The sequence below is a fragment of the Schistocerca serialis genome, chromosome 5 (assembly GCF_023864345.2).
Source record: "Schistocerca serialis cubense isolate TAMUIC-IGC-003099 chromosome 5, iqSchSeri2.2, whole genome shotgun sequence".
Taxonomy (NCBI): Eukaryota; Metazoa; Arthropoda; class Insecta; order Orthoptera; family Acrididae; genus Schistocerca; species Schistocerca serialis.
This window is the reverse complement of record NC_064642.1, coordinates 142,729,415-142,755,089: the sequence shown is the minus strand read 5'-3', so window position 1 is coordinate 142,755,089 and position 25,675 is coordinate 142,729,415. Positions and strand designations below refer to the sequence as shown.

At 42.0% G+C, this 25,675-nt stretch overlaps 1 protein-coding gene across 1 annotated transcript in view; it reads right to left on the bottom strand.

Moving 5' to 3' along the window:
* Nucleotides 1-25,675, bottom strand: part of LOC126481639 (NADH dehydrogenase [ubiquinone] iron-sulfur protein 3, mitochondrial-like) — a 69,052-nt gene that overhangs the window by 9,974 nt on the left and 33,403 nt on the right. The window contains exon 4 of the mRNA XM_050105538.1: nt 7,604-7,849. Within this exon, the coding sequence (XP_049961495.1) occupies nt 7,604-7,849 (246 nt within the window). The remainder of the gene's footprint in view (nt 1-7,603; nt 7,850-25,675) is intronic.

Genomic DNA, 25,675 nt, shown 5'->3' with positions numbered 1-25,675 from the left:
GAAGCAATATCAGGCACATTGCTCTTTAGTACTGTTGAATTTGGCAAGCATTTTGGAGCAGAAAACTGGAAAAACCATCCCTTGAGAACTGTAGCATTCATTTCCTAATGTTTCACCTTGCTTTCCAGAATGAAACATCACTAAATATTCCAGATGAAGTGACAAACCAAGCCACTGGGAAAGACAACTGTCTTATCACCCTTGCCAATTGGTGCTTTTGTTGTTCCATTGGTTACACAGTTCCTTTAACCAGTGTCTTGTCAAGTAAAACAATGTCAATTAATAAAATGCTCTTCATGACATGCAAATACTGGCATCTCCAGGCCACTCTGATTCTTCTCTTGATCATAAAATTCGGAGTCAAATATTTTGTGCCAGAAACCAAGCCTGCAAAGAAAGTTTTGAAATGATAAATTACACCTATTAAATAACCCCACTTCTTTGAAGCAGAGAAGATGCTTGTTGAAAGTAGGGTACTCCTTGCTCTGATAAAACCATATATATGTATGTGTACTGTGTACTGCTCGAATGTGTTAATCTTGGTTAGCCATCTGTCTTTTCACTTCTAGCCTGGTGTTTCCAGGAGCTACTCCTGGTGGAATTTCATCATTCTCTTATTCCTCATTTTCTTTCTCCTTTCCAATTGCAGCACCACAGGCCGGAATGTTAAATGCGGTGGCTGCTCTGTCCACACTCCAGAAATACCGTATTTACTCGAATCTAAGCCACACCTGAAAAATGAGATTCGAAATCAAGGGGGGGGGAAAAAAAAAAAAAATTTCCCGAATCTTAAGTCGCACCTGAAATTTGACACTCGAAATTCAAGGGGAGAGAAAAGTTTTAGGCTGCACCTCCAAATCGAAACAAACTTGGTCCATTGTTATATGAGACACGATTTAGGTCGAATGAATGACAATACAGCTACAGTAGTTTGGTTCCAGTCGTAAGCTTAGCAGTTAAGCTTTACCAGGTAGCCATTGCTATGCGTCAGGCGCTCCATCCATATTTATATGGGTACCCTTCCTTTTTCACGTGCTTTGTCTAGTTTGAATTGATTGCTTATTTTTCTTTAATCTGATAAGTGCCGTTCTCTTTGTTACAGGTGTTTACGTCACTCTAACCTGAAAATGCATTTCTGTACTGTGTCATGCATTGTGTGTCGCATTCTGATAATGAGTGTTTACGGCCTGTCGCCGCTCGCGGCATGGGTTGCTTTTGTGCACACTACCGCCGCTTAAAAAAAGAGCGGAATCGTCTCATTAGCGAAACAATGGCAAGAGACTGCTATTTGTTGTTACTTACACTGCTGCTTTCTTTGATAATGATCAACAAGAACCAAATAATAGACTGCGTATGATAGATGTTCTGAACGAGAGTTTAGCGAAAATTTTTCTCCATTTGAAAATCTTTGCAGACGCCTCTTTAGTACATTACATTCTGCACAGAAATTAGAGTCAAATTAGATTTAAAAACCTAGTCAATTGCTGTGCTTCATTTCTGACTGAATCACTATTAAGCATAAGAATAATACGAATTATTATTATTTAGCGTATGGCTAATACAGACATATCATGAAATTACGTATACATATGTACATACTGACACACAAGAAACTTAAGTTTGTCTTTACAACTGAATATCCAGTCCTCCAATCCAGCGCACTGCATCTGGAGTTGCTAGCAGGAAGTCCTCTTTGGCGCCATGATAGGCTCGAATCCTGCATTCACTGACAATGTGATGAACAGTCTGGTATGGAGCCCCGCAGTCACAAGCTGGATCAGGCAGCTTCTTCCACTTAAAGAGAGCATCCCTGCATCGCCCATGGCTGGTACGGATTCTGTTGAGAGTAGACCATGTCTTGCGTGGTAAGTCGAATCCACTTGGAAGTTTAGCACCTGAGAAGATGTTATGCAGGTGCACATCTGTCACTGCTTCCCACCGACCTTTCCATTCTTCAGGTGGTTTGAAATTCTTAGCAACCATGTCAGCGGCATCGCACAGAGTTGGATGAATTGATTTCAGTCTCTTGCGATTTAAAAGTGGCAGGTCGCTATGCACGGGTAGGTTAGAATTCCTGGAGATCTTGTGGAATTCTCTCATAAGGGCAGTACATCTGCGTAGATCAGGAGGCATTATACCGGTTAACAGTGGAAGCCAGTAAACTGGAGTAGATCTGATTGTGCCAGATATTATGCGCATTGTCGTATTCAGCTGGGTACCAACAAGCCTTGTATGATGACTATTCATCCAAACAGGTGCACAATACTCAGCACTTGAGTATACCAAGCCCAGAGCTGAAGTTCGCAGGGTGGTTGCTGAAGATCCCCAGGTAGTTCCACATAGCTTATGGAGGATGTTGTTTTGAGTCCTCAGCTTTTGAACTAAGTTAAGAAGGTGTTGTTTGAAGCATAGTGTACGATCCAGGATGACACCAAGATATTTTGGGTTCCAGTTGTGACGAAGAATTCTGCCTCTGAAACTTACCTCCAGTTTTACGTTCGCCAACTGGTTATTTAGATGGAAGCAACACACTTCTGTTTTACTCACACTGGGTTGGAGTCTCCAGATTTTGAAGTAATTGTCTAATGCAGACAGGTCATTGGCTAAAATCTCTTCTGTTGTCTTCATTTCCTGGTGTTTGACGGCTAGAGCCAGGTCATTGGCATAGCAGTATTTTCTGGACGAAGTGTCAGGTAGATCAGATAGATATAGGTTGAACAGTAAGGGTGAGAGAACTGATCCTTGAGGCAATCCATTGTTCAGCTTCCACTCCTTACTTATGTTGCTTCCAGTGATTACCTGGAACTTCCGATCACTTAGCATGCTGTTAATCAGTCGAGCCATTGTTCTGCAGGGTATGATGGCTCGACTGATTAACAGTGATCGGAAGTTCCAGGTAATCACTGGAAGCAACATAAGTAAGGAGAGGAAGCTGAACAACGGATTGAACAAGAAACATTGGATCAACTATCAGACTCCTTCAACTGAATATCGAAAGCATTAGCAGGGCAAAGTGTGACTACCTGTCAAAATTTTTGCTGGACAACAAATCGATGTCGTCGCCATTCAAGAAACTCATGTTTCCAGCGAAGAAATATTCCGAAGCCGAAGTTGAATTCCTGGATATTCTGCACTTGGAGTAACTTACCATGGGGTGTATGGTATTGCTACGTATGTCCATAACAACATAAATGAAGCTTCGCTGATTTCTGTAAGCGTGGAGGCAGATATACATACAGTTGTCATACAATTGCACGGCATTACTATTACAAATGTTTACAAACCACCCAAAACAACATGGCCTGATTTTGTCCTACACACAGCAGAACATCCTGCAATTTACATAGGAGACTTCAATAGTCACCATGAACTTTGGAAGTACTCTCAAAATGATGAAAATGGGAGCATGCTTGCAGAATGGATCGAAGAGAATAATCTTCATCTAGTGTTTGATGCCAAAGATCAAGGCACTTTCAGGCCAGCTGCTTGGGACAAGGATTCAAATCCTGACTTATGCTTTGTTAGCTGCAACGAAACTGGCTTTCCCATCAACACCACAAGGAAAGTGATAGATGCCTTTCCTCACAGCCAACACAGACCTGTAATACGAATATAAACATGAGATGATATGTATATTCTTCCGCGTTTGCTGTTGTCTCACTCTAGTTTCGTAGTTTATTAGGCAGACACGAAAGAATACATGGCAAAATGTTTATATTCGTATTATTCTTATGGTGAAGAGAATACTGCATGTGATTCACGATTCATAAAGTTCCTATTAGCAACCATCTCTTCTCACAGGTAGAAAAAATTCAGAACGTAGAGTTGGCCATATTGACAAACATCCCAAACAGTCTTGCCAGTCGGATTTTCATAGTACATTGAAATGCTGTTACATTCGAAGATGAACAATACGGAATTTGTATTTACTTCGTTGGATAATGTATGAAAAAGCAGCGGTCGAAACTCGCGGCGGAGCAAAAAAGCTCGTCTTCCACTTTTTTTAATTTATTTACTGTTGCAGAGGCTTCAGCGCCAGTATTTATCTTTGTGCGTGCAAAGCATGCCTGTGTAGCGCTACATATATTCGATGGAAGAAGTTAGTTGTGGCGGCACCTACCAACATTTTTTCATAACTTCCACTTACTTTGAACACGATTCTACGCCGCAGGTGATTTTTGGATTGCAAAAACCGGAAAAAAGTGCGGCTTAGATTCGAGTAAATACGGTATATAAAATCAGACCCTCACAGTTGCTCTCCAATTCAAAGCAACTGATGACTGAATTTTACCCATAACACAACTTCAGAGCATCGGCTGATGAACACACAACACTCCAATGATCAAAGAAATACTACACTTCACAACACAAACATTGGAAGCTCACCAGCATATGCTACTGTTTACTGCCAAGGTGGCAACAGGACGGGCTATACCTGCTGGCCTGTTACTCGCCAAGGAGAGGAAAGGTTCATCATCAGTATTAGTTGGACAACAGTATCATATCCCCAGCATTGAACTAGAGTGTCAAAAGTTATTTCAGTCGCACAGCAGAGCCTTTTTAGGGTCTGTAAAGGATGATCTGGGTTTGCGTAAGGTGGGTGTCTACTGTATTCATTGCAGTTGTGTCACATCATACATCAATCCCACCATCAAGTCTGAATGACAGATATCTATCCATCGTAAGCATGATCCCGATGTAAGCAAGCACATGCACGGCAATTTGTCAGCAGTCATAGCAAGTTGATGGATATTACTAAGCTACTGGAAGTAGACCCTATTTATATACTGGATTTTTTTGTTATGCTATCACTAATGAAACTAAGACATTGTAAAGTATTCACAAACAGCAATGGTTTTGCTGATCAGTATGCTAAATGCTTACACCATGTATAATCACTTTCTCTGAACAATTCTGTGCAAGACATTATGGCTAGCTCTGATCAGTGCTTGTTGGACGTGGTTTGTAAATACTCCCTCAATTTCTCCTTTGTACATGAAATGCTGAAACTCTTACATTTTCACCTTCTTTTTAATAAATTTGAGAAACATGGTATAATATCATAAAAATATCACCAAATCTACACAGATGTAGTAGCATAGTGGATACAGTAACTGATTTGTATATGCAAGGTTGTGAGTTCGATTTCACTTTTTTCTTTCTTTTCTTTCTATTTTATGTTTATCAAAATGACATTCACTGTTGTACACTTGACAGCAGATGAAGTGTGTGGAGGAAAATCAACCTTTGTTACGTGACTATGTACTCTTCACCGTTACTCAGTGTGTTGGTGGTGATATTTCTGTACAGGAGCATTCAGTTGTATACACCATTCTGGAAAAAGATCAGGAGGGTGCTAAGAACCTCTTCCGTTGTGAGTACTGAAGAAACTCCTTCCCAACAGGAAAAGGAAGAAGGTAGATTGTACTGAACTGTTTTTTGTATCACAAATGACTGGGCATTATCATGAAGACATGAATGGTGAAGTGTTCCAAAAATGGTTCAAAGATATTCTACCCAAATTAGAGCCCAACAGTTTTATAACTATGGACAATGCTTCATGTCATAGTGTTAAGGTTGAGTGTAGGCCACAAAAATCTTGGAGGAAGGAAGACAATGTAAACTGGCTGATGAGAAAGGGAGCACACAACAATCCTATTGTGATTAAGCTTGAATTACTGGAACAGGTTGAAGCTGATGTTTTAGATTAGTGCATTATTGTTGAAACAGCGCAGTCTACAGATCACACTGTCATTAGGTTACCGCTGCAATTTGAATCCCCACAGAATTTATTTGGAGCCAAGTTAAGGATATGTCACAAGAAGTAATATGACATTTAAGCTACCAAACACGTTTAAATTAGTGCTCGAAGCTCTGTTGCACGTCAGTACCAAACACTGGTGGGATCCAGAACAACAAGTAATAAAAAGTGCTTGGATGGTTTCAGAGATTGTGGCGTTGATTAGCTACTTATCATTCTTGAGGGTGCCAGTTCCACTGATGAAATTTCTTCTTCAGATTCAGAGATGGAAGGAGCTCAGAGGTTACCATACGGCTGAGGTGAGTAATACCTCAAGTGATTTCAGTTATACAGCAAAATCTCTGCAATACACTCATAAAATCACACCCTGCTCTCACAGATAAATTATACTGTGTTCACACAAGTATTTTTATGCTCTTTTTCTAAGCTAAAATGTGGTTTCTGCCTGGTCCCTTAACAAGAGTATTACCAGAGTATTATTGTATATTGATGTATCCCTTCTATAAATTAAATAGCATTTTAAGTTTTATCATTTGTGTACTGTTTGCAGATTTTATTAATTATCTGCAGGTGTAATGTTTGGTCTAATCTGCTTCTGAATGTTTTATTTTGATACTTTTGATGCAAATGATTTCAGTGTTCCAGTATTTTCAAATACCTATCTATGAGACATGTTTAAATAAATCAACTGGAAACAGTTTAAACAAAACATTGTTAACATTCACTTTTGGAATGTTGAACTGAAACAAATAAGCTTTCACACGACTACCTACAGCTGTTCACAACACTGTGGGCTTTATGGACCAGCTTTCCTGTTTACGTGCACTGGTAATACATTGTTGCATTGGGTTATCTCCACTGAGTAGTGCAGGTGAGCTAGACTGCTGCATAAAATGTAAGGTAATTTTTTGTACCCAACTATACACAGCTGAACTCCCACCGGAAATAAAATCCAATGAGATTATAGCAAATAAAAAAGACTATGCAGTGTAATGTCTACATCAGGTTTGTTACGATGAAGAGAGTATCGAACAGTTAACATATGTCTACAACAACCAAAAAACTTGCAACTGCAGGACACTGCCTTGGGACCGATAAACAGGTGGAATAAAACAAGAGAGATTCAAGAGTGTCCTTTCTGTTATTGCACAACGTTATTAAGGAAGCTGTTGAGATTGTTGCCATGCACAGTGATCTCTTAGTTCATTTTTTCCTTAAAAATGATGGACTGTTCGCTAGTTCAAATGTCAATGGGTGTCGAGGATGTTACCCAGCTGCATTCCTGTAACTTATTTGAACATTCTGATTTTAACCAACCATAAATTCCCATTTCAGATTTTTTGGATTAAATTTTTATATATGTTTTGTGCATATTAAATTGATTTTCAATTGTGAATCTCATGCTCATGAATCTTTTGCTTATGTCACTGAAGACTCAGTTCCATGAAGTCCTTGCATTTGGCACCATGTGGTGGCAAAATTAATTAGTGGGTACTGTAGATGTAGTAAACACAACCCTCTTCCTGCCAGCCTGATTCTTTGGATAAATGGACATGCTTTAGCTGTACTACACTGACTCCAAGGACACACATCAAACCCATAAAAATACTATGAAGAAAATAACCAAAGGAATTGAATTCAATACAGCTTTCTACTACTTTTTGCTACTGTAGTGGGCTTTCTGGGTAGATGTTGAATAAACAAGAAGTTTGACTTAATTTGTTAAGATAAATTACACCAGGCTCCAGGCTGAAATGGAACAGCTAATATACAACTTTTCTATAATATGATTGTAAATGAAATATGGCAACTATCAAAGTTATAATCAAATGATATGCTTACCTCAACATATCCACTTAGTGGAAAGTCCTTACGGAATGGATGCCCTTCAAATCCATAATCAGTGAGGATGCGGCGCAAGTCAGGGTGATTTGCAAAGAACACACCAAACATGTCCCAGATCTCCCTCTCATACCAGTTGGCAGCTTTGAACACCTCACACACTGAATCAATAGGCGTAAGTTCATCTGTATAGGTCTTCACCCTTATACGTGAATTGAATCGAAGTGAGAGTAAATTGTAGACCACCTGTCAAATGTATCAATTACGTAAGGAACATATTCAATCAGATACACTTACTTATTACTTCGGACACACAATATACAGGGTTATTACAAATGATTGAAGCGATTTCACAGCTCTACAATAACTTTATTATTTGAGATATTTTCACAATGCTTTGCACACACATACAAAAACACAAAAAGTTTTTTTAGGCATTCACAAATGTTCGATATGTGCCCCTTTAGTGATTCGGCAGACATCAAGCCGATAATCAAGTTCCTCCCACACTCAGTGCAGCATGTCCCCATCAATGAGTTCGAAAGCATTGTTGATGCGAGCTCGCAGTTCTGGCACGTTTCTTGGTAGAGGAGGTTTAAACACTGAATCTTTCACATCACTATGCGTCAAACTTGCCCGCACGCGTTCAACCGTTTCTTCGCTCCCTGCAGGCCGACCCGTTGATTTCCCCTTACAGAGGCATCCAGAAGCTTTAAACTGCGCATACCATCGCCGAATGGAGTTAGCAGTTGGTGGATCTTTGTTGAACTTCGTCCTGAAGTGTCGTTGCACTGTTATGACTGACTGATGTGAGTGCATTTCAAGCACGACATACGCTTTCTCGGCTCCTGTCGCCATTTTGTCTCACTGCGCTCTCGAGCGCTCTGGCGGCAGAAACCTGAAGTGCGGCTTCAGCCAAACAAAACTTTATGAGTTTTTCTACGTATCTGTAGTGTGTCGTGACCATATGTCAATGAATGGAGCTACAGTGAATTTATGAAATCGCTTCAATCATTTGTAATAGCCCTGTATAATTTCTCAACTATCTGTCAACAATTTTTGCAGGTATATCAGTCAATTTTGTCATAACCTATTTTAAATTCTGTTAATGACACATAACTATACTTAATGTAATTGGAGGGATAAAAAATCTACCCACCAAGCAGTGGCAGAACACACACATAAAATAAGGTTATAATTTGGCAAGCTTTCGGAGCCAGTGGCTCCTTCAGGCACAAGGGTTGAAGGGGAAGGAAGACGGGTGAAGGAAAAGGACTGGAGAGATCTAGGAAAATGGATAGATTTCAGAAAAGTCACCCAGAACTGCAGGTCAGTGGAGACTTACTAGACACGATGCGAAGGAAATACAGACTGTTGTGGACTGCACCTTAGAGTTTAAAGGTCGAAGACAGGGTAATATGCAAGACAGAGATTACCACTAAAACATCGTGTAAGAGTTAATAAGAGTGAGAAGCTCAGTGCATTGTACATAACAGAGGTGGGAGGGGATGGCAAAAAATAGACAGTTAAGAAAATGAAAGATGTAGAACACTAAAATGGAGTGAAGAAAGGAGTAATTATTGTGAAGAAATGCTGAGACAGAAGAAATTAATGTAAATTAAGGCCATGTGGGTGGAGAGAACCAAGGGTATGTTTTAATGCTAGTTCCCACCAGCGGAGTTCTGAGAAACTGGTGTCTGAGGGAAGAACCCAAATGGCACGTGGTGAAACAGGCACCAATGATGATGATGGAGGTTTGAAGTGAGGGGTGCTCAAAATCATTGTCATCAGCACTGTGACAAAAAAATCAGCATGCTAACCTGCGTCCCCACACGCAGAGCAGTTTATAATGTATTAAAGCCTGCCTCCCATCCCCATCAATTTAGGGATGATGCCTGACAGTTCACAAAAATTCACCACTCTTAACACTGGAATCAGTATCTATGAGGATGGTGGGCAGATCTCCACTGAGACTGAGGGCTGCCCTAATATCCGAATATAGGGCACAAGTTGCCAAAATATGCTGAACTGAAAGTGGCATGGCACAAACTGCACAGAGTGATGGATCCTCCTGTCAGAGGAGGAAGCCACGTGTTAAAGATCTATGTCCGCTGCGCAGTCTAATAAGCAGAACCTCCTTCCAGCAGTGAGGCTGACATGATGTCCATAATGCCTTTGTGGTCGATTTGAGCGACCGTAGTTTGTTTTCTGTCACCTGCAATCATTCAATCTTCCAGTGACGCATGATGTGTTTGTCAGAAAATGTGATGGTGGCCTGCAAGGGAATGGGACACTGACAGACAGCACCATCCCCACATGCTTCCTTGGTAGCTTTGTCGGCCATGTCGCTTCCCTGTATCCCGGTGTGGCCAGGCACCCAGCAAAAGATTGCTTCCTTGCCACAGTGTTGCAGCTGCTGTAATGAGTCACGGATTAGCTGAATCAGCTGGTCTACTGCATACAGTTGGTGAAGTGCTTGCAGTGCACTAAGCAAGTCAGAACAGACAAGAAACCTTGTACAGTGATATCAGTAATTTGTAAATTGTTCCGGAAAATCCTGTCAGAGGAAACATGCCAGAACAACTGACATTCTCTTACTGGGTTCTATCTGTATAAACAACGATAAAACTGTGGTACATACTGAAATGGACAAAAACAAAGTTGTAAAAAAAAATAATGTGGAGTACAAGTTATCTTGTCCTGTGTCAACCTTAAAATCTCTTTGAACCTCTGAAGACGCAAAGGTGGCAGTGCATTCGGTCCCTGGCTGTGTATTTTGATGCACGATAGATCCAGATCCTTGAGACAGTCTGTAGCACATATCCGAATGGCGCAGATTCCTGGACAGCTGTTCAAAGTTGGGTTGGCCCACTGAACTTCTGAAAGGCTCCAGTCGATATCCGACGGCCCTTATGGTGGACAGCATCTAACATCTTGAGGCAGGAATTATGGGCATATCCGTAGACCATGCTGCCATAACCTAAATGTGATCAAACAAATGCTCTATAAAACTGCAGGAGGCATGACCTGTCAGCTCCCCCATGTTTTTCCGCTAAAATATTTCAAAATATTCAATGACTGGAAGCCCTTTGTTCATAAGTCTTTCAGGTGTGGGAGCCAAGTTAATTTTGAGTCAAGTAATAAACCCAAAAAGCGCACAGTTTCTTGGACACTTAAAATATTGTCCCCCATTGTGAGCACTGGTTGGTTGAAATTTCAATGAGCATGATTAAAATTGACACATGTAGTCTTCTTGGATGCGAACTGAAAACCAGTTGCCTGGCCCAGGTTTCCAACTTCCTAGTGGTCGGCTGTAGCTGCTTCATCATCATTATAAGGCCAGAGGAAGGGTAGAGGATTGTAAAGTCATGCACAACCACGAGCATTTGACAGAGCTCCCGACTAGAGAGGAAATTCCATTGATAGTGATGGCAAACAATGTGACATTGAGGACACTGCCTTCGGGGACCCCATTCTCCAGTCAGACAAGGTGTCGCCAATGGGATATCAAAAACGACGTCAAGGGTGGAACGGTAGCACCTGAAACTACACTGGGAGCGGCTCAGGTGACCTCGGGATTCGAGCAGCCTGACAAGGCAGCAGCTGACCATGTGTTCAAGAGTCTTACCCATACAATTGGTAAGGGCTACACTCCGGTAACTGTTAGGAGTGCTACGGTCCTTGCCTGGTTTCCAGAATGGAATTAATATTGTCTCCTTCCAAGTAATGAGGTACTGTCCATCAAACCATGTCTGATTGAAACAAGATAGGAGCTGTCCTTTCACATGAGCACACAGATGACGAAGCATGGCATAATGGATCTCATCAGGTCCTGGAGCAGTGTGTCTGGCTGCTGACAAAGCTGATCCCTGTTCCCTTATGGATAACAGAAGGTTGTAGACTTTCTCATTAGGCATGAAGGTTTTCTGTAGTTGGACGGTGTTTGAAGTGTAGAGCTGTTCCTTTGGCCCTGATTGCCGAGTGATAGTCGTCATTCCACCAAGGTACAGGCCGTTGTCTGAGGTGGTTACTAGACTAGGGATGGGCTCTGCGGCAGCCCGTTGTAACTCCCAAATGATATGGGCCATTGTCTCCTGTGTGCAATCCTTTTGTTAAAACATAGCCTGTTGACTGTACTGCAACCAATTTGCCCTTTGCATCACCCATCTGCATGGTCTCCTGTCAGCCACTGTCCTGGTCAGTAGATGGAGCCACACTGGGAAGTAGTCACCATAATGTAAATCTGTAGCCACTTCCCCACTGAAACGAGTCTGCAATAGCTGGGGAACAAAAAGGTCAATGACTGAAAAAGACCCTTTAGCTGTGGAATAGTGTGTCAACTGACATGTTCAGAAGGCAGATATTCTCAGAATGGATGAATCGCTTGATCATCCGACCCCTGGAGAAAGGGTCAGCCGAGCCCCACAGCACATTGTGTGCACTGAAGTCCCCTACCAGGAGGAAAGAGGTGTGGGAATGCCCGGAAGAGTTCTGCCAGTTTGTCTACATCCAAAGCATCATTAGGAGGAAGTTACGAAGAACACACTGTAATATTAAAGAGTGTGAGAACTTTCACAGCAATTGTTTGCATGGTTGTGGTTAGAGAGACAGGAGAGAGGTGGCAGCTGTCATCAATGAAAACAGCCACTCCACCTTTAGCCCTGTTTCCAGGGATATCATCCTTCCATACATGGGTGGTAAACCCACAATGCAGGTGTGTCAGTAACTTTAAGATGCGTTTCTTGTAAGCAGATGCAGAACAGTTTCTCCTGGACCAGGAGCTGCAATCCTTCCAAATGTGAGTATATCCATTTAAATTCCACTGCAACACAGGAGTCCCTGTGGAAGTCATTGTTTAGCGAATGTGGTTGTCCTCTTTCTCCCATGGAGGCAGTGATTTACCGGGGAGGTCAGGGAGGAATGTTAGCAGGCTCTCCGGTTCTGCTTGGAAGCCCATATCCTCAAGAGCAGAGCACAGTCACCATCAGAGAGGGAGAGAGCTCACCGATCCGAAGGTTTAACTACTGCTTTCTTGGACCTGGGGCTACTTTTCAAAGCGAGTTTTTCTTTACTGATGGGACGAAGTGGTTGCCCGGGTTGCAGGGACAGCTTAGTTGGGTAGCTGTATGTGGTTTATCTGGTAAGTCCATCGCTGACAGCTCCCAAATGACTTCAGTTTCAATTGGAGAATTTCCCCCACAGGTTCACCGACAAGTGCATGTGCTTGTACTTGAATCTGTGGTCTGAGTTTCTGTGGCAGCATCACATGCAGCGATTAGCATCTTAAGGGCTGATGCAAAAGTAGTAGCAAAAGAAGTTGCACAGGTTTCAAAGCTTTGAAAGATTTTTTAGCTTACCATAAGGTATGCGTCGCTTTGCTTTCAACTCCTGAATTTTCCTTTCCTCGTTGTAAACGTCATACTTTCTGTTCCATGATGGGTAATCCCCAGAGCAGTTTACACATTTCGCAGGAAGTGTACAAGAATTGCCTGATTCGTGAGCTGAGCCTCCACAACTGCCACACGTAGCCCTCCCATTACATCTCATAGTGGTATGGCCAAATCTTTGACATTTGTAGCATCGCATTGGGTTAGGAACAAACAGGTAAACCTTAAGATGGATATAGCCTGCAAGAATATGTTCAGGTAATTCTGGAGTACTGAACGTTAGAATAAATGTTGCTGATTTTTCCATTTTGCCACTAACTCTCCTCGCATAGTTCTGCACTTCCGTGTTTCCCATTCTGGGGTCCACCTCCATTACATCGGATCAGGCAACCACACACTTATTAAAGTTAAGGGTGTTATGCAACTCAGCCTCGACTGGGCAGTCACCTAAGGCATTATATCCCAGGAGCGTATATATTTGTGTTGAATTAGCAGTTTCAACTAGAAGTGTTCCATTACGAAGTCATTTGACACTTTTTCGAGACCCAGCAATGTATTCTAATGTCTTGTGAATATAGAAAGGGGATACCTTCTCTAGATTCCCCCTGTTCACTTGATTACAATGAAAGTGTTATGGCACACTAATGCCTTGTTACTATTATTCTGAGACTTCTTTTCAGGAGGACTGACCAACCAAGCTCTCTTTGATGAGTGTGTGTAGGTACTACCTGATGGTACACCCATCCCACTAGTAGTAGTAGTTTGAGGAGACTGTTCCATGGGGATCCCACAAGACGTAAGGGAAACAACCATCGAGTGAGGCAGAGATCTGCTTGCCTCAGCAAGAAACTGGGGGGAGGGGGGGGGGCATAGGTGCCCCAGAGGTTGCCCACTAGAGACTGCTGTACCTCAACAGCCATTCACCTTATCAGCACATAGCACATCTTAAGGTTGAGGTGTTTTTTATTTGTTTTGTTTTGTTTAATAGGAGTGTGTATCTTCCTCATGGTCTGAGCAGTGAAGCCAAGACCCCCATTCTCCAAAACACACAACATTCCACCGCTGCGCAACACAGAGGTCACTGAAGCATGACAAGAGCTTACGGCGACAGAGGGCTGGCAGCGCTCACCAGTCCCCAGCTCAGGAACCCCGGGGTCACCAAGACCCCGAGAGGAACAGGCACCGAAGTCACAATTGTCATGTTGTAGAGCATGCTCTGCAACAGGATATTGTATGTTGCTCTGTCTATGCCCATTCATCCTAACTGATGATTTGGTGGTAGTCATGCTGATGAAAAAGGCCAAACAGTGTTTACATAACAGCTGGTATATGACATATCATTTCACAGGTTTCCTTTGGTAGTACGAGGGCAGTTCAATAAGTAATGCAACACATTTTTTTTCTGAAACAGGGGTTGTTTTATTCAGCATTGAAATACACCAGGTTATTCCCCAATCTTTTAGCTACACAACACTATTTTTCAACGTAATCTCCATTCAATGCTACGGCCTTACGCCACCTTGAAATGAGGGCCTGTATGCCTGCACGGTACCATTCCACTGGTCGATGTCGGAGCCAACGTCGTACTGCATCAATAACTTCTTCATCATCCGCGTAGTGCCTCCCACTGATTGCGTCCTTCATTGGGCCAAACATATGGAAATCCGACGGTGCGAGATCGGGGCTGTAGGGGGCATGAGGAAGAAAAGTCCACTGAAGTTTTGTGAGCTCCTCTCGGGTGCGAAGACTTGTGTGAGGTCTTGCGTTGTCATGAAGAAGGAGAAGTTCGTTCAGATTTTTGTGCCTACGAACACGCTGAAGTCGTTTCTTCACTTTCTGAAGAGTAGCACAATACACTTCAGAGTTGATCGTTTGACCATGGGGAAGGACATCGAACAGAATAGCCCCTTCAGCGTCCCAGAAGACTGTAACCATGACTTTACCGGCTGAGGGTATGGCTTTAAACTTTTTCTTGGTAGGGGAGTGGGTGTGGCGCTACTCCATTGATTGCCGTTTTGTTTCAGGTTCGAAGTGATGAACCCATGTTTCATCGCCTGTAACAATCTTTGACAAGAAATTGTCACCCTCAGCCACATGACGAGCAAACAATTCCGCACAGATGGTTCTCCTTTGCTCTTTATGGTGTTCGGTTAGACAACGAGGGACCCAGCGGGAACAAACCTTTGAATATCCCAACTGGTGAACAATTGTGACAGCACTACCAACAGAGATGTCAAGTTGAGCACTGAGTTGTTTGATGGTGATCCGTCGATCATCTCGAACGAGTGTGTTCGCACGCTCCGCCATTGCAGGAGTCACAGCTGTGCACGGCCGGCCCGCACGCGGGAGATCAGACAGTCTTGCTTGACCTCGCGGCGATGATGACACATGCTTTGCCCAACGACTCACCGTGCTTTTGTCCACTGCCAGATCACCGTAGACATTCTGCAAGCGCCTATGAATATCTGAGATGCCCTGGTTTTCCGCCAAAAGAAACTCGATCACTGCCCGTTGTTTGCAACACACATCCGTTACAGACGCCATTTTAACAGCTCCGTACAGCGCTGCCACCTGTCGGAAGTCAATGAAACTATACGAGACGAAGCGGGAATGTTTGAAAATATTCCACAAGAAATTTCCGGTTTTTTCAACCAAAATTGGCTGAGAAAAAAAATGTGTTGCATTACTTATTGAACTGCCCTCGTATATGTTTTGCCACTTACAGGGCTGGTATAGGTGGTGGCAGGAAGGTGCTTAGGGCTTGTCTTGCAGTGTGGATGGTTACGCAGTTAGGAGCCATAGGGTAGGGAGACAGGTGCAGAAGGAACATAGGGCCTGACAAGAATATTGCGGAGATTGGGTGGGCAATGAAAAGCTATTCCAGATGTGGTGGGCAAAATCTCAGACAGAATGGTTCTCATTTCAGGACATGATTGTAGGGAGTCATGGCCTTGTGGAAGTAGCAGACTAACACATTCCAGACCAGGGAAATACTGAAGGATCAGTGGCGCTGTAGCGTCGCAGCTATTACACGACTGAAGATTTTTGCATTAAGTTTTGTTACGTTACGGCAAGCTGTTTTAGAAGCCTGCAGTTTAGTAGCATTTGGTGGTGGCCAACTTGTGGCCTGCCGTATGCGTCACAGCCACACCTGTCGCTAAAGCGGACCATGAGAATGCTCACTGTGGCGTGTACTAAAATCACTTATTCACCTCACCTAAGAAACTAAGTAACTATTTTAAATATTATCTGTTTTATTCCAAATTTGGTACATTACCTTTTGTTATTCAGACAAACTTTGTGTCAAAATTTGATACTGCTACCTATAATAGTTTCAGAGATATAAAAAACCCATTTAAAAAGTACTTAACCAAGACTTGAGGAATTAAATTTAGGAAGGAACTATAATAGTGTACCTTTTGGTATTATTTGAAAACATAAACAGAACTCTCAATGTGCAGAATTAATTAATTGAGATTTTTATATTAAAACTTTAATTTTCATTTTCGTAATATAAAATTCAGACAAAATTATTATTTGCATCTTATGTCATTGTGGGGGAGTAAATGAGAGTGAGGGAGTGTGTGTATGTGGGACATACGTCAAATTTCAAGATTAACTTTATGTAATGCATTATGCAATCACAGCGTGGGAAAGATGTTTGTACCCACATTGCTGATGACTATGTCCAGGCGTACTTGGTTTTGTAAGAAGGCAGCCAGAATAGTTATTTGTAGAGTAATGTTTTCCTAAAGTTACCTCAAGATTAATTTTCCATTTAGTTTCAATTAATAAACATTTTGTTAATATTTGCAGCACGAAATGACGTAAAAGCATCTGCAAATGTTGATTGGAGTAAAACAGTTTAAGCACAAATATGATCTTGAAAGATTGATCTGATTGGCTGTTTGTTTTGATCAACCGATCAGAGTAGTCTTTTGCATGCATTGGAATGAGTTATATGCCCTGAAAGCAGTGGCATTGAGACAGTCATGGACTAGCTGCCGGTCGGGAAGGTAATGTTAGAAGTGTCTGAAAAAGTTATTTGTAAAATGAAGAAGTGACTTATTTTGCGTTTCGTTTATATTGCCGTGCAAGCAGATGCATTTACGAACAGTTCTGTGAAGTTTGGGAGATTTTGGAGTGTTTGTTGTAGAGAAAACTACGTGTGAAACTATCGGCTTTTGTGAAGAATTCTGGATGGCGTGTTTAATATGCATTTACAGAATATGTTTAGGCGAGCATCTTCCTTTCAAGAATCACTGAAAAGGACCGAGTGTGAAACTCATTTCATAGCAGAGTATTGACTGTATTAATGTCGTAATATTTCAGGTTGGACTTAGTACATTTCTGGCTGTCTTGTGTGTGATATAAGCTGCAGGAACTGGTAGTAGATGTGCTATCGATGGAAATGTGAGCTTGTTGACACCACAGCTAAAAGACAATAAAAAAACGTTATTATCGGGAAGTGGACATTTTCAATCAATGAAGGAAGGAAGCATCCACTTTTGCCCATTATTACTAGAGATTTACAGGTTTATTTTGCTACCTGAGTTACGAGGACTATGCAATTGTAAGTATGGATGATGGTTTTCTTCAACACTACTTTTAACATCGTCTACATAGTATCTATGAGTGCAGAGCAACAGATGGTGAATGAACGCTGTACTGAGATAGGTGTACATTAATTTGCAGCTTGCTTCACTCAGTGCTAGCAAACTTTTTAACACCGCTCTGCCGCAGCGTGCTCTGAAGCTGTTTTTTGGAGGGATCAGCAGTACCAGGATTGGATGTGGTGGCCTGGGAAATCTGCTTTTGAACTACGCTGGTGCGGTAATTACATCCAGTGAAGGCTGAGGTGAGAATGGCAGTCTATTGCTGTAAAGAGTATGCGTGCAAACAAATATATTTGCCTCAGATGCTAAGGCTGTATGGGAGGGAATGTTTGACATAGAAAGGATGGCAACTGTCAGAATTTAAGTACGGTTGGTTGTTAGTTGGTTTGATGTGGACAGAAGTGTGTAGCTGGCCTCTGGTGAGGGTGAGGTCAACATTGGGGAAAGTGACATTGGATTCTGAATAGGACAATGAGAAATTCAACTGGGAGAAGGTATTCAGAGATTCCAGGAATTTTAACTGGCCTCCTGAGTCCATACAGTACAGATGTCATCAATATATCCAAACCAAACCAGAGGCTAAAGACTTATCGATCCCAGGAAAGCCCCCTTCAAGTGACACATGAAAAGGTTGGCATAGGAAGGAGCCATCCTGCTTCCCATGGCTGTACTCCTGATCTGTTTCTAAGTCTGCCCTCAAAGGTGAAGTTTTTGTTGGTAAGTATAAAGTTGATTAAGGTGAGTAAGATGGATGTCATAGATCTGAAACCAGGTGGGCACTGACTGAAGAAATGCTCAGTAGCAGGCACACGTACGTGGGGGAAGTTAGTATACAGGAAGGTGGCATCAGTGGTGATAAGCAATTTCTTTGTTGGGAGTGAGACAGGTGAAGATTTCAGATGATCTAGGAAATAGTTGGTATCTTTGATACAGGAGTGAAGTCTTTGTACTATCTGTTGCAGGTGCTGATCAACTGAGGCAGATATTTGTTCGGTGGGTGTTTTGCAGCCAGCAACTATAGTACAGCCAGGATGATTGGGGATGGGGATCTTAGGAAGAAGGTAAAAGGTGGAGGTGCGTGGTTTGGGTGGGGTTAGAAGTTCTATGGGTTGAGGTGCTAGTCCTTGTGAGGGGTCTGAGGTTTTAAGGAGGGACTGCAGGTCAGTTTGAATCACAGGGATGGGATCTAGAAAGCAGATGCTGTATGTAAAGGTGTCAGACAGCTGGCGCAGACCTTCGCCAACATACTCCTATTGGTCAAGTATCATAGTGGTAGACCCTTTGTCTGCTGGGAGGATAATAATGGAGTCATCAGCTTTCAGGGCATGTAGAGCCTGGAGCTCTGCATAGGACAGGTTATGGTCATGTTGTAGGGACATGAGGAAGGGTTGTGAAGCAGTGTTGGATGTGAAGAGTTCTTGAAAGGCTTGTAAGGGATGATTTTGAGGTAGTGGTGGTGGATCAAGTTGGATTATGGTTGTAACTGTTCAAAGCAGGGTTCAATGTCAGGGTTGCTGCCGGAAAGGTTTTGGGATTGGGTTGCAAAGTGGTATTTCCAGTTGACATTACATGTGAGAGAAAGTAGGTCCTTCACCAAAGCAGCATGATCAAATGCTGGTTTAGGGCTGAAACTGAGATCTTCGGATAATACAGATAATTCAGGAGGGGAGAGCACTTTACATGAGATGTTGAGGACACTGTAATGTTGTGACTGGTTCTTGTGATTATGAGTTATTCTTGGTCTGGGAGGCAGTGTTGAAGGCTGTGGAATGATAAGGAGGTTGACCAAGCTTGGTTTGTAGAAGAGGAGTAGTGGTTATGGTGTGGCTGTTTAGGGACCTACAGAGCGACAGGAAGGGAAACACCACTGTTCAAGTAGTTTAGGAGAAGGTGCGTTTGCTTTTTGAGGTGAAGTCTGGTATGTTGTTGCAGTTTGAAGTTGGCTTGGCAGATGATACCATCCCAGGAAACACGAGGGGCAGCAGAGAACTGCAGGATTTTGTAGGAGGAGGATAGTCTGATGAGGCATATAGCTCATAGATTAGCCGAATAAAAGCAAGAAATTGCTGTGTTTGAAAAAGAGCCTGGTGTAGAATAGGAATACATCCAGAAACAGGTACTTTCAATGCCGGGCTGTTTGGAGTAATTTCAAGGGACAAGCAGGTTTCAAGAAGAACGTGGGACCTTAGTTTTAACAGTGCAAAAGCATCTTTTCAAAAAGAACAGATGTAGTATGTGATGGGATTCTATCATGGCAAGAGAGGACAATTTGGAGTCTTAGGACTCATAGGAGTGGCAAAAAAAAAAAAAAAAAAAAAAAAAAAAAAAAAAAAAAAAAAAAAAAAAAAAAAAAAAAAGCGTAAGCAGAGGGTGGGTAAAAGATAGAAATATGGAAGAAAAGCAAGGGGGTAATCAGAAAAATTCATGAAAATCATGAGAACAGACAATGATTAACAATAGGGAATGAATGGGTAGGAATTTCTTGCCAGAAAAGTGGTCTATATCATATGGAGAGAAAAAAAAAAGAAAGAGAAGAAGAAGACTGGGAGGAGGGGGAGGGAGGGCGTGGGGAAGTCATGAAAACAGACAAAATTTTAAAAACTGGACAAGAGAAAGTCACAGGAGACAATGTAAACTACTTGGCTTGGAAATTAAAGTATCCTAGGAGACGGCAGCAGAAGTAAATCAGAGCGGTTTGGCGAGAAACAAATGCACAAAAATGTGAAAGAATTACATATAAATGAGGTATGTGGAAAGTGGGAAAGAAAATAGCTGTCAAATTTGTAAATGTATCGGCAAAAGACGATCAGGAGAAGGCCCTGCAGTGTAGTGAACCGTAAATTGTTATAGGCAAATTTGTAAATAACAATGGAATTGTTATATGCAAATAGAAATGAACCTGTCTACGTGCACAGAAATCAGTACTAGAAAAGATGTAGGGGCAAAGTGTTGATTAGTCTTGGTGATACAGAGAAATAAACAAATGGATTAGCACATAAGGTACAAAACAGATGACAGTTTGACCAAGATAGATGAGAACAAAGACTGACAAGAGGGTTACATAAGAAGGAATGATGGCCACATGGGCTAATATGGCAAAAACAACCGATTTTTGACAGTATAAGCACCAGATGAAATTTGAAAACCTGAGAGCTTAAAGATAGAAGACAATCCAAGACATAGAACTAAATGCATTGTACATAAGAGAGTTGGGAGGTGGTGTGTGTGTTCTGCCACCACTTGGCGAGTAGACTTATCTATCCAATTACATTATATTGTCAAAAATTGATTGTTTTTGTTGTTCTATAACTATACTTCAATAGCATATGATTAACTTGCAATACGGCAGCTGAACTTCCCCGCATGGGGCCTCCCGGCCAACAATGCCATACGATCATTTCATTTTTTTCATTTCATACATTCAAAAACCAAAGCACCGGTGGAATGGTAACATTAGTTTTTTCATTCAAGGCAACAATGCTACACGACAAGATCATTTGCAACAGTAACAACAGCCAAGTTATCGCACGACAGTGGACCCCCTTCAAAATCTGATCTGTAGTGTAGCCTGGGATCTGGCTTACACTGGAAGGTGGCAATCTTGCAAGGTAGCAAGTCAAGGAGTGTCATGTAAAATAGTGGTTGTTGATGGATTAATCTGCCGTCTAACTCAAAATCTACGTCACCATAATTTTCAATATAAATTTTATTGGAAGAACTAAAACTGCAAGATAAATTGAAAAAAGTTGTACTGCTCAATAGAATCTACTGAGCAGTGTGTGCAAGATGGATGCACTTGGATCTTGTGAGGCCAACTGATTAGCTACTTTACTGAGAAACAGTGTCTCCAATCTCAAAAACTGACAATGGTCAAGAGAGAGAGGGCCTGATCACATGCCCCTCCATATCTACATCCTAAGACACCTAAGGGCTGAGGATGGCATGGTGGTCAGTCAATACCATTGGGCCTTCCAAGCCTGTTCCTATAGAGTTAGTTGTATGGTATTGCTTAATAAACAACTCTATGAAAAGAATTTTGCAGCATATTTGGTACACATACTGTATATCAACTAGGAAAAACTGCATGAGCAAGAAAGGAGATGGGGGGAGCTTTACGCAACTCATGCAATAATCCTAACCAGACGATTTTTTCCAATGCCATAATAAATTTAAATTAATTTAGTATGACCAGTTTCAGAAATACTGAAGAAAGTTTATGAAGTGCACAAGAATTTGCAGAGGAGACTGCAGTTCACCTTGCAAGAAAGGTTAATGATCATATATGTTTCTGTCTCGTGTCTGCATGTCAAATTTGAGGCAAACTATGGAGCAATACGGATGGGTTACTCATTGTGACATACATAAGTTAATGAGGGTTACATATGATGCACAGGAAAAGGCTTTGAAGTCTTCCTATGGAATCAAGTCAGCTCCTATTGCAGTAGTTCCCTTGTCTATCAACACACACTGCCAATGTTGTTGGAGGTCTTTGAAGTAAGCAGGGTAATTTTTAACTGCAATGCTTGTAAGCTCATTTATCACAGCCTGTTCGATGTCTACGATATCCTGATGAAGCTTTCCTTTAGCTCACCTTTTTACTCGCAGAAACAAGAAAAAGTCGCAAGGTGAGAGGTTGGGCTAATATGGCAGATGTGGGATGGCAATAACAGAATGTCTGGATACTTGTTAACAGGTAAAGCATTATGGGGTCTTACATTGTCATGCAGTAAGAACCTGTGCTGAGAAAGCTGCAAATCAGGTCAGTGACGTCGAATGGCTTGTCGCAAATGTTTCAAGACTTCGATATACAGAGTCTGGTTTACGGATTGACCAGGAGGAACATACTCATGGTGAACTAATCCTTTTCTATCATAGGATGTGATCAATATTGTCTCTGTTCTCAAAGAAAAGATTGTCGTTTGACATTTTTCGAAGCTGGTGATCCAGAACTCCACCATTCAGCACTTCAAAGTTTTGTGTGAGGGTCATACAAGCAGAATCACCTTTCATCCCCAGCAATAGTCTTTGACAGAATGTGGGATCAAGTCTGGCTTTATCCAGTAGTTCTGTAGAAATTCTTCGCCTTTCCTCTTTCTGTTGTTCTGTTAGTGTGTATGAATGACAAGGTTTCCCTTAAGTTTCCTTTTCCCTAAATCTTTGCATAAAATCTTATGACACACATCACAATTCAAATTAAGTTCTTCTGGTATCACATCCACAGTTATACAACTGTCTTCTTGCAATAACTGCCTTACATGCTCCACGTCTGCATCAGTACATGCTGTAGATGAGCAACATGCTTTGGGATTGTGTTGCAATAAATCTCTACCTAATGCACCAGGAACCTAAACTGTTTGTTGCTAGTACGGCCTTGCCACACGTAGTAACACACCAAGGTCACTTCGAGGGACACACACATACTAGGTTACATAAGAACATTTGTTCTTCTTTAGTGTTGCAAACTCAGAAATAAAAAAGCTTGTCCCAGAACTCTTCTGACAAAGGGAGTATGAAGTGACTTAATCAGCAAGATGATAATTGTCATATTTTATCAACTGTTGATACGATACTGGTTCCTACATAGTTCAGTTTTAAGATTCTATAAACTGATTTGAAACAGTATGGTTCAGGTAAAAACACATGTACATCATAATTAATAACAATGGTTTAAATGACTATGGGATTGCTGTGTGTTTTATGGGCTTCATTGATGATGATGAGGATGATGATTAGGATTTCACTTAATGTACAAGTGGTGCTCTGAGATCTTTAGTCGAGCGAGTGGTTGTATATGATTGTTAAGTATGGAGCTATTGTACCAGCATACTCTGAAAGGAACCTAACTGGTACACAGTCTTGATCACAAGATTTGCTTTTATTAAGTGATTTAAGTTGCCTCACTACTCCGAGAATATCTACTTCTAAGTTACTCATGTTGGCAGCTATTCTTGATACGAATTTAAAACATTTACTTCGTCTTCTTTGGAGATGGAATTTCAAAAGGCTGTGTTTAGTAACTCTGCTTTCGCAGCACTGTCGTCGATATATTTCCACTGCTATCACGCAGGAAGGCATTGACTGAGTCTTGCCACTAGCACACTTTACATATGACCAGGATCTCTGGATTTTCTGCCAGGTTTCAAAGTTACTGTACATTGTGGAAACTATTATAATCATCTTGCATTGATGTATGCACTAAATTTTGAGCTTCTGTAAAAGATCACCAATCTTTTGAGATTTTGCGTTCATTTAAATTTAGCACGCTTTTTTGCATCGTTACTGCAACAGTATTCTCACCAGTTTTGTCAACTAAGGGGTATCAGCTCCATCATTTGTTAATTTATTTGGGATAAAACTCTCATTTGCTGTAGATGCTATTTCTTCAAATTCAAGCCACATTGGTCTACACTTACACTGTTAATTTGGAAGGGGTGGAGATTGTCTCTCAGGAAGGTGTCAAGTGAATTTTTATCAGATTTTTTGAATAGGTATATTTTTCATTTATTTTTGGAGGATTCAGGAGTTACAATATTCGATCTCACAACAACATCCCTGTGTTCACTAATCCCTGTATCCATTTCGATGTTCATTACCTCTACAGTGGAAGTACTTCTTTGTCAACGACCCTCCAACCAAAGCCAGTGCAATCCTAAGACTGAACCCTGCCTGTCCCAATTCGTACCCCGATCCAACCACGACCCTCCCACATTCCCAACTAACCATCCCCTGGTCACCTACCAGAAATTCCTAACTTCCAACCTGGACTCCCCATCCTCCCCCAGGTCCCTCCATAAGACAACAACCTTTCAGCAAAATACTGCCAAACACAGCCTAAAAAATAGATCTCGAACAGATCATCATCCTGGCAGACAAAGATTCCACCACTGTTACGATGAACCAGAGTACTACCTGGCCGAAAGAATCTCAGCTCTTGTCAACCAACATCTACAACCAACTGTCCAAAACCTAGCCTCCCACATTAAAGATACCAACCACTTCCCGCACCCGCTCTCCACCATCCCCACACCCTTACCTCCCAGGTCCCTACTCATCACTGTAGATGCAACCTCCTTATACACCAACATGCCCATGCCCAAGGTCTTGCAACAATTTAACACTACCTCTGCCAACACCCTGCAGATTCCAAACTGACCACTTCACTCCTCATACACCTATCCAACTACATTATAACCCATAACTACTTCACCTTTGAAAGGAAGGTACACAAATTCGTGGCACAGCCACAAGCACCTGTATGGCACCCTCCTATGTCAACTTCTTGATGGATCACCTAGAGGACACATTCCTAGCTTTCCAAAACGCCCAACCCCTAGTCTGGTTAAGGTTTATTGATGGTATCTTTATAATCTGGACCCTAGGCCAGGACACCTTATCCTCATTCCTCCACAATCTCAACACCTTCTCTCCCCTCCACTTCAACTGGTCCTCCTCCACCCAACATGTCACCTTCCTAGATGTCGATCTCCTCCTCTCACATGGCTCTGTCCACACCTCATTCCACATCAAACCCAACAATCACCAACATTACCCGCACTTTGACAGCTGCCACTCCCTCCACCCAAAAAATCACTCCCTTACAGCCTGGTCACCCATGGCAAAAACATCTGCACACTCCCTCCCCCAGTATACTGAAGGCCTCACAAAGGCCTTCGCAGGCAGGCAATACCCCACAGTCCTAATAAACAAACATATCTCCCGTGCCATGTCCCCAAACACACCTGATCCTCACATCCATCCCAAGAACCAACCCTTGTCAGTCAGTACCACCCAGGACCAGAACAACTGAACTACATCCTTTGTCAGGGCTCTGATTATCTATTATTATGCCCTGAAATGAGGGGCATCCTACCCAAGATAGTTACATCCCTTCCCAAAGTGGTTTTCTGCCACCTACCCAACCTCCACAACATCCTGGTCCATCCCTATCCAATTCTATCCCCCAATCACCTGCAACAGGGAATATACCCTTGTGGAAGACCCAGATTCAAGATCTCCACCCAGCACTTCCCGTTTTAGGCTTATCCTACCAGCTCTGCTGCAACCACTGC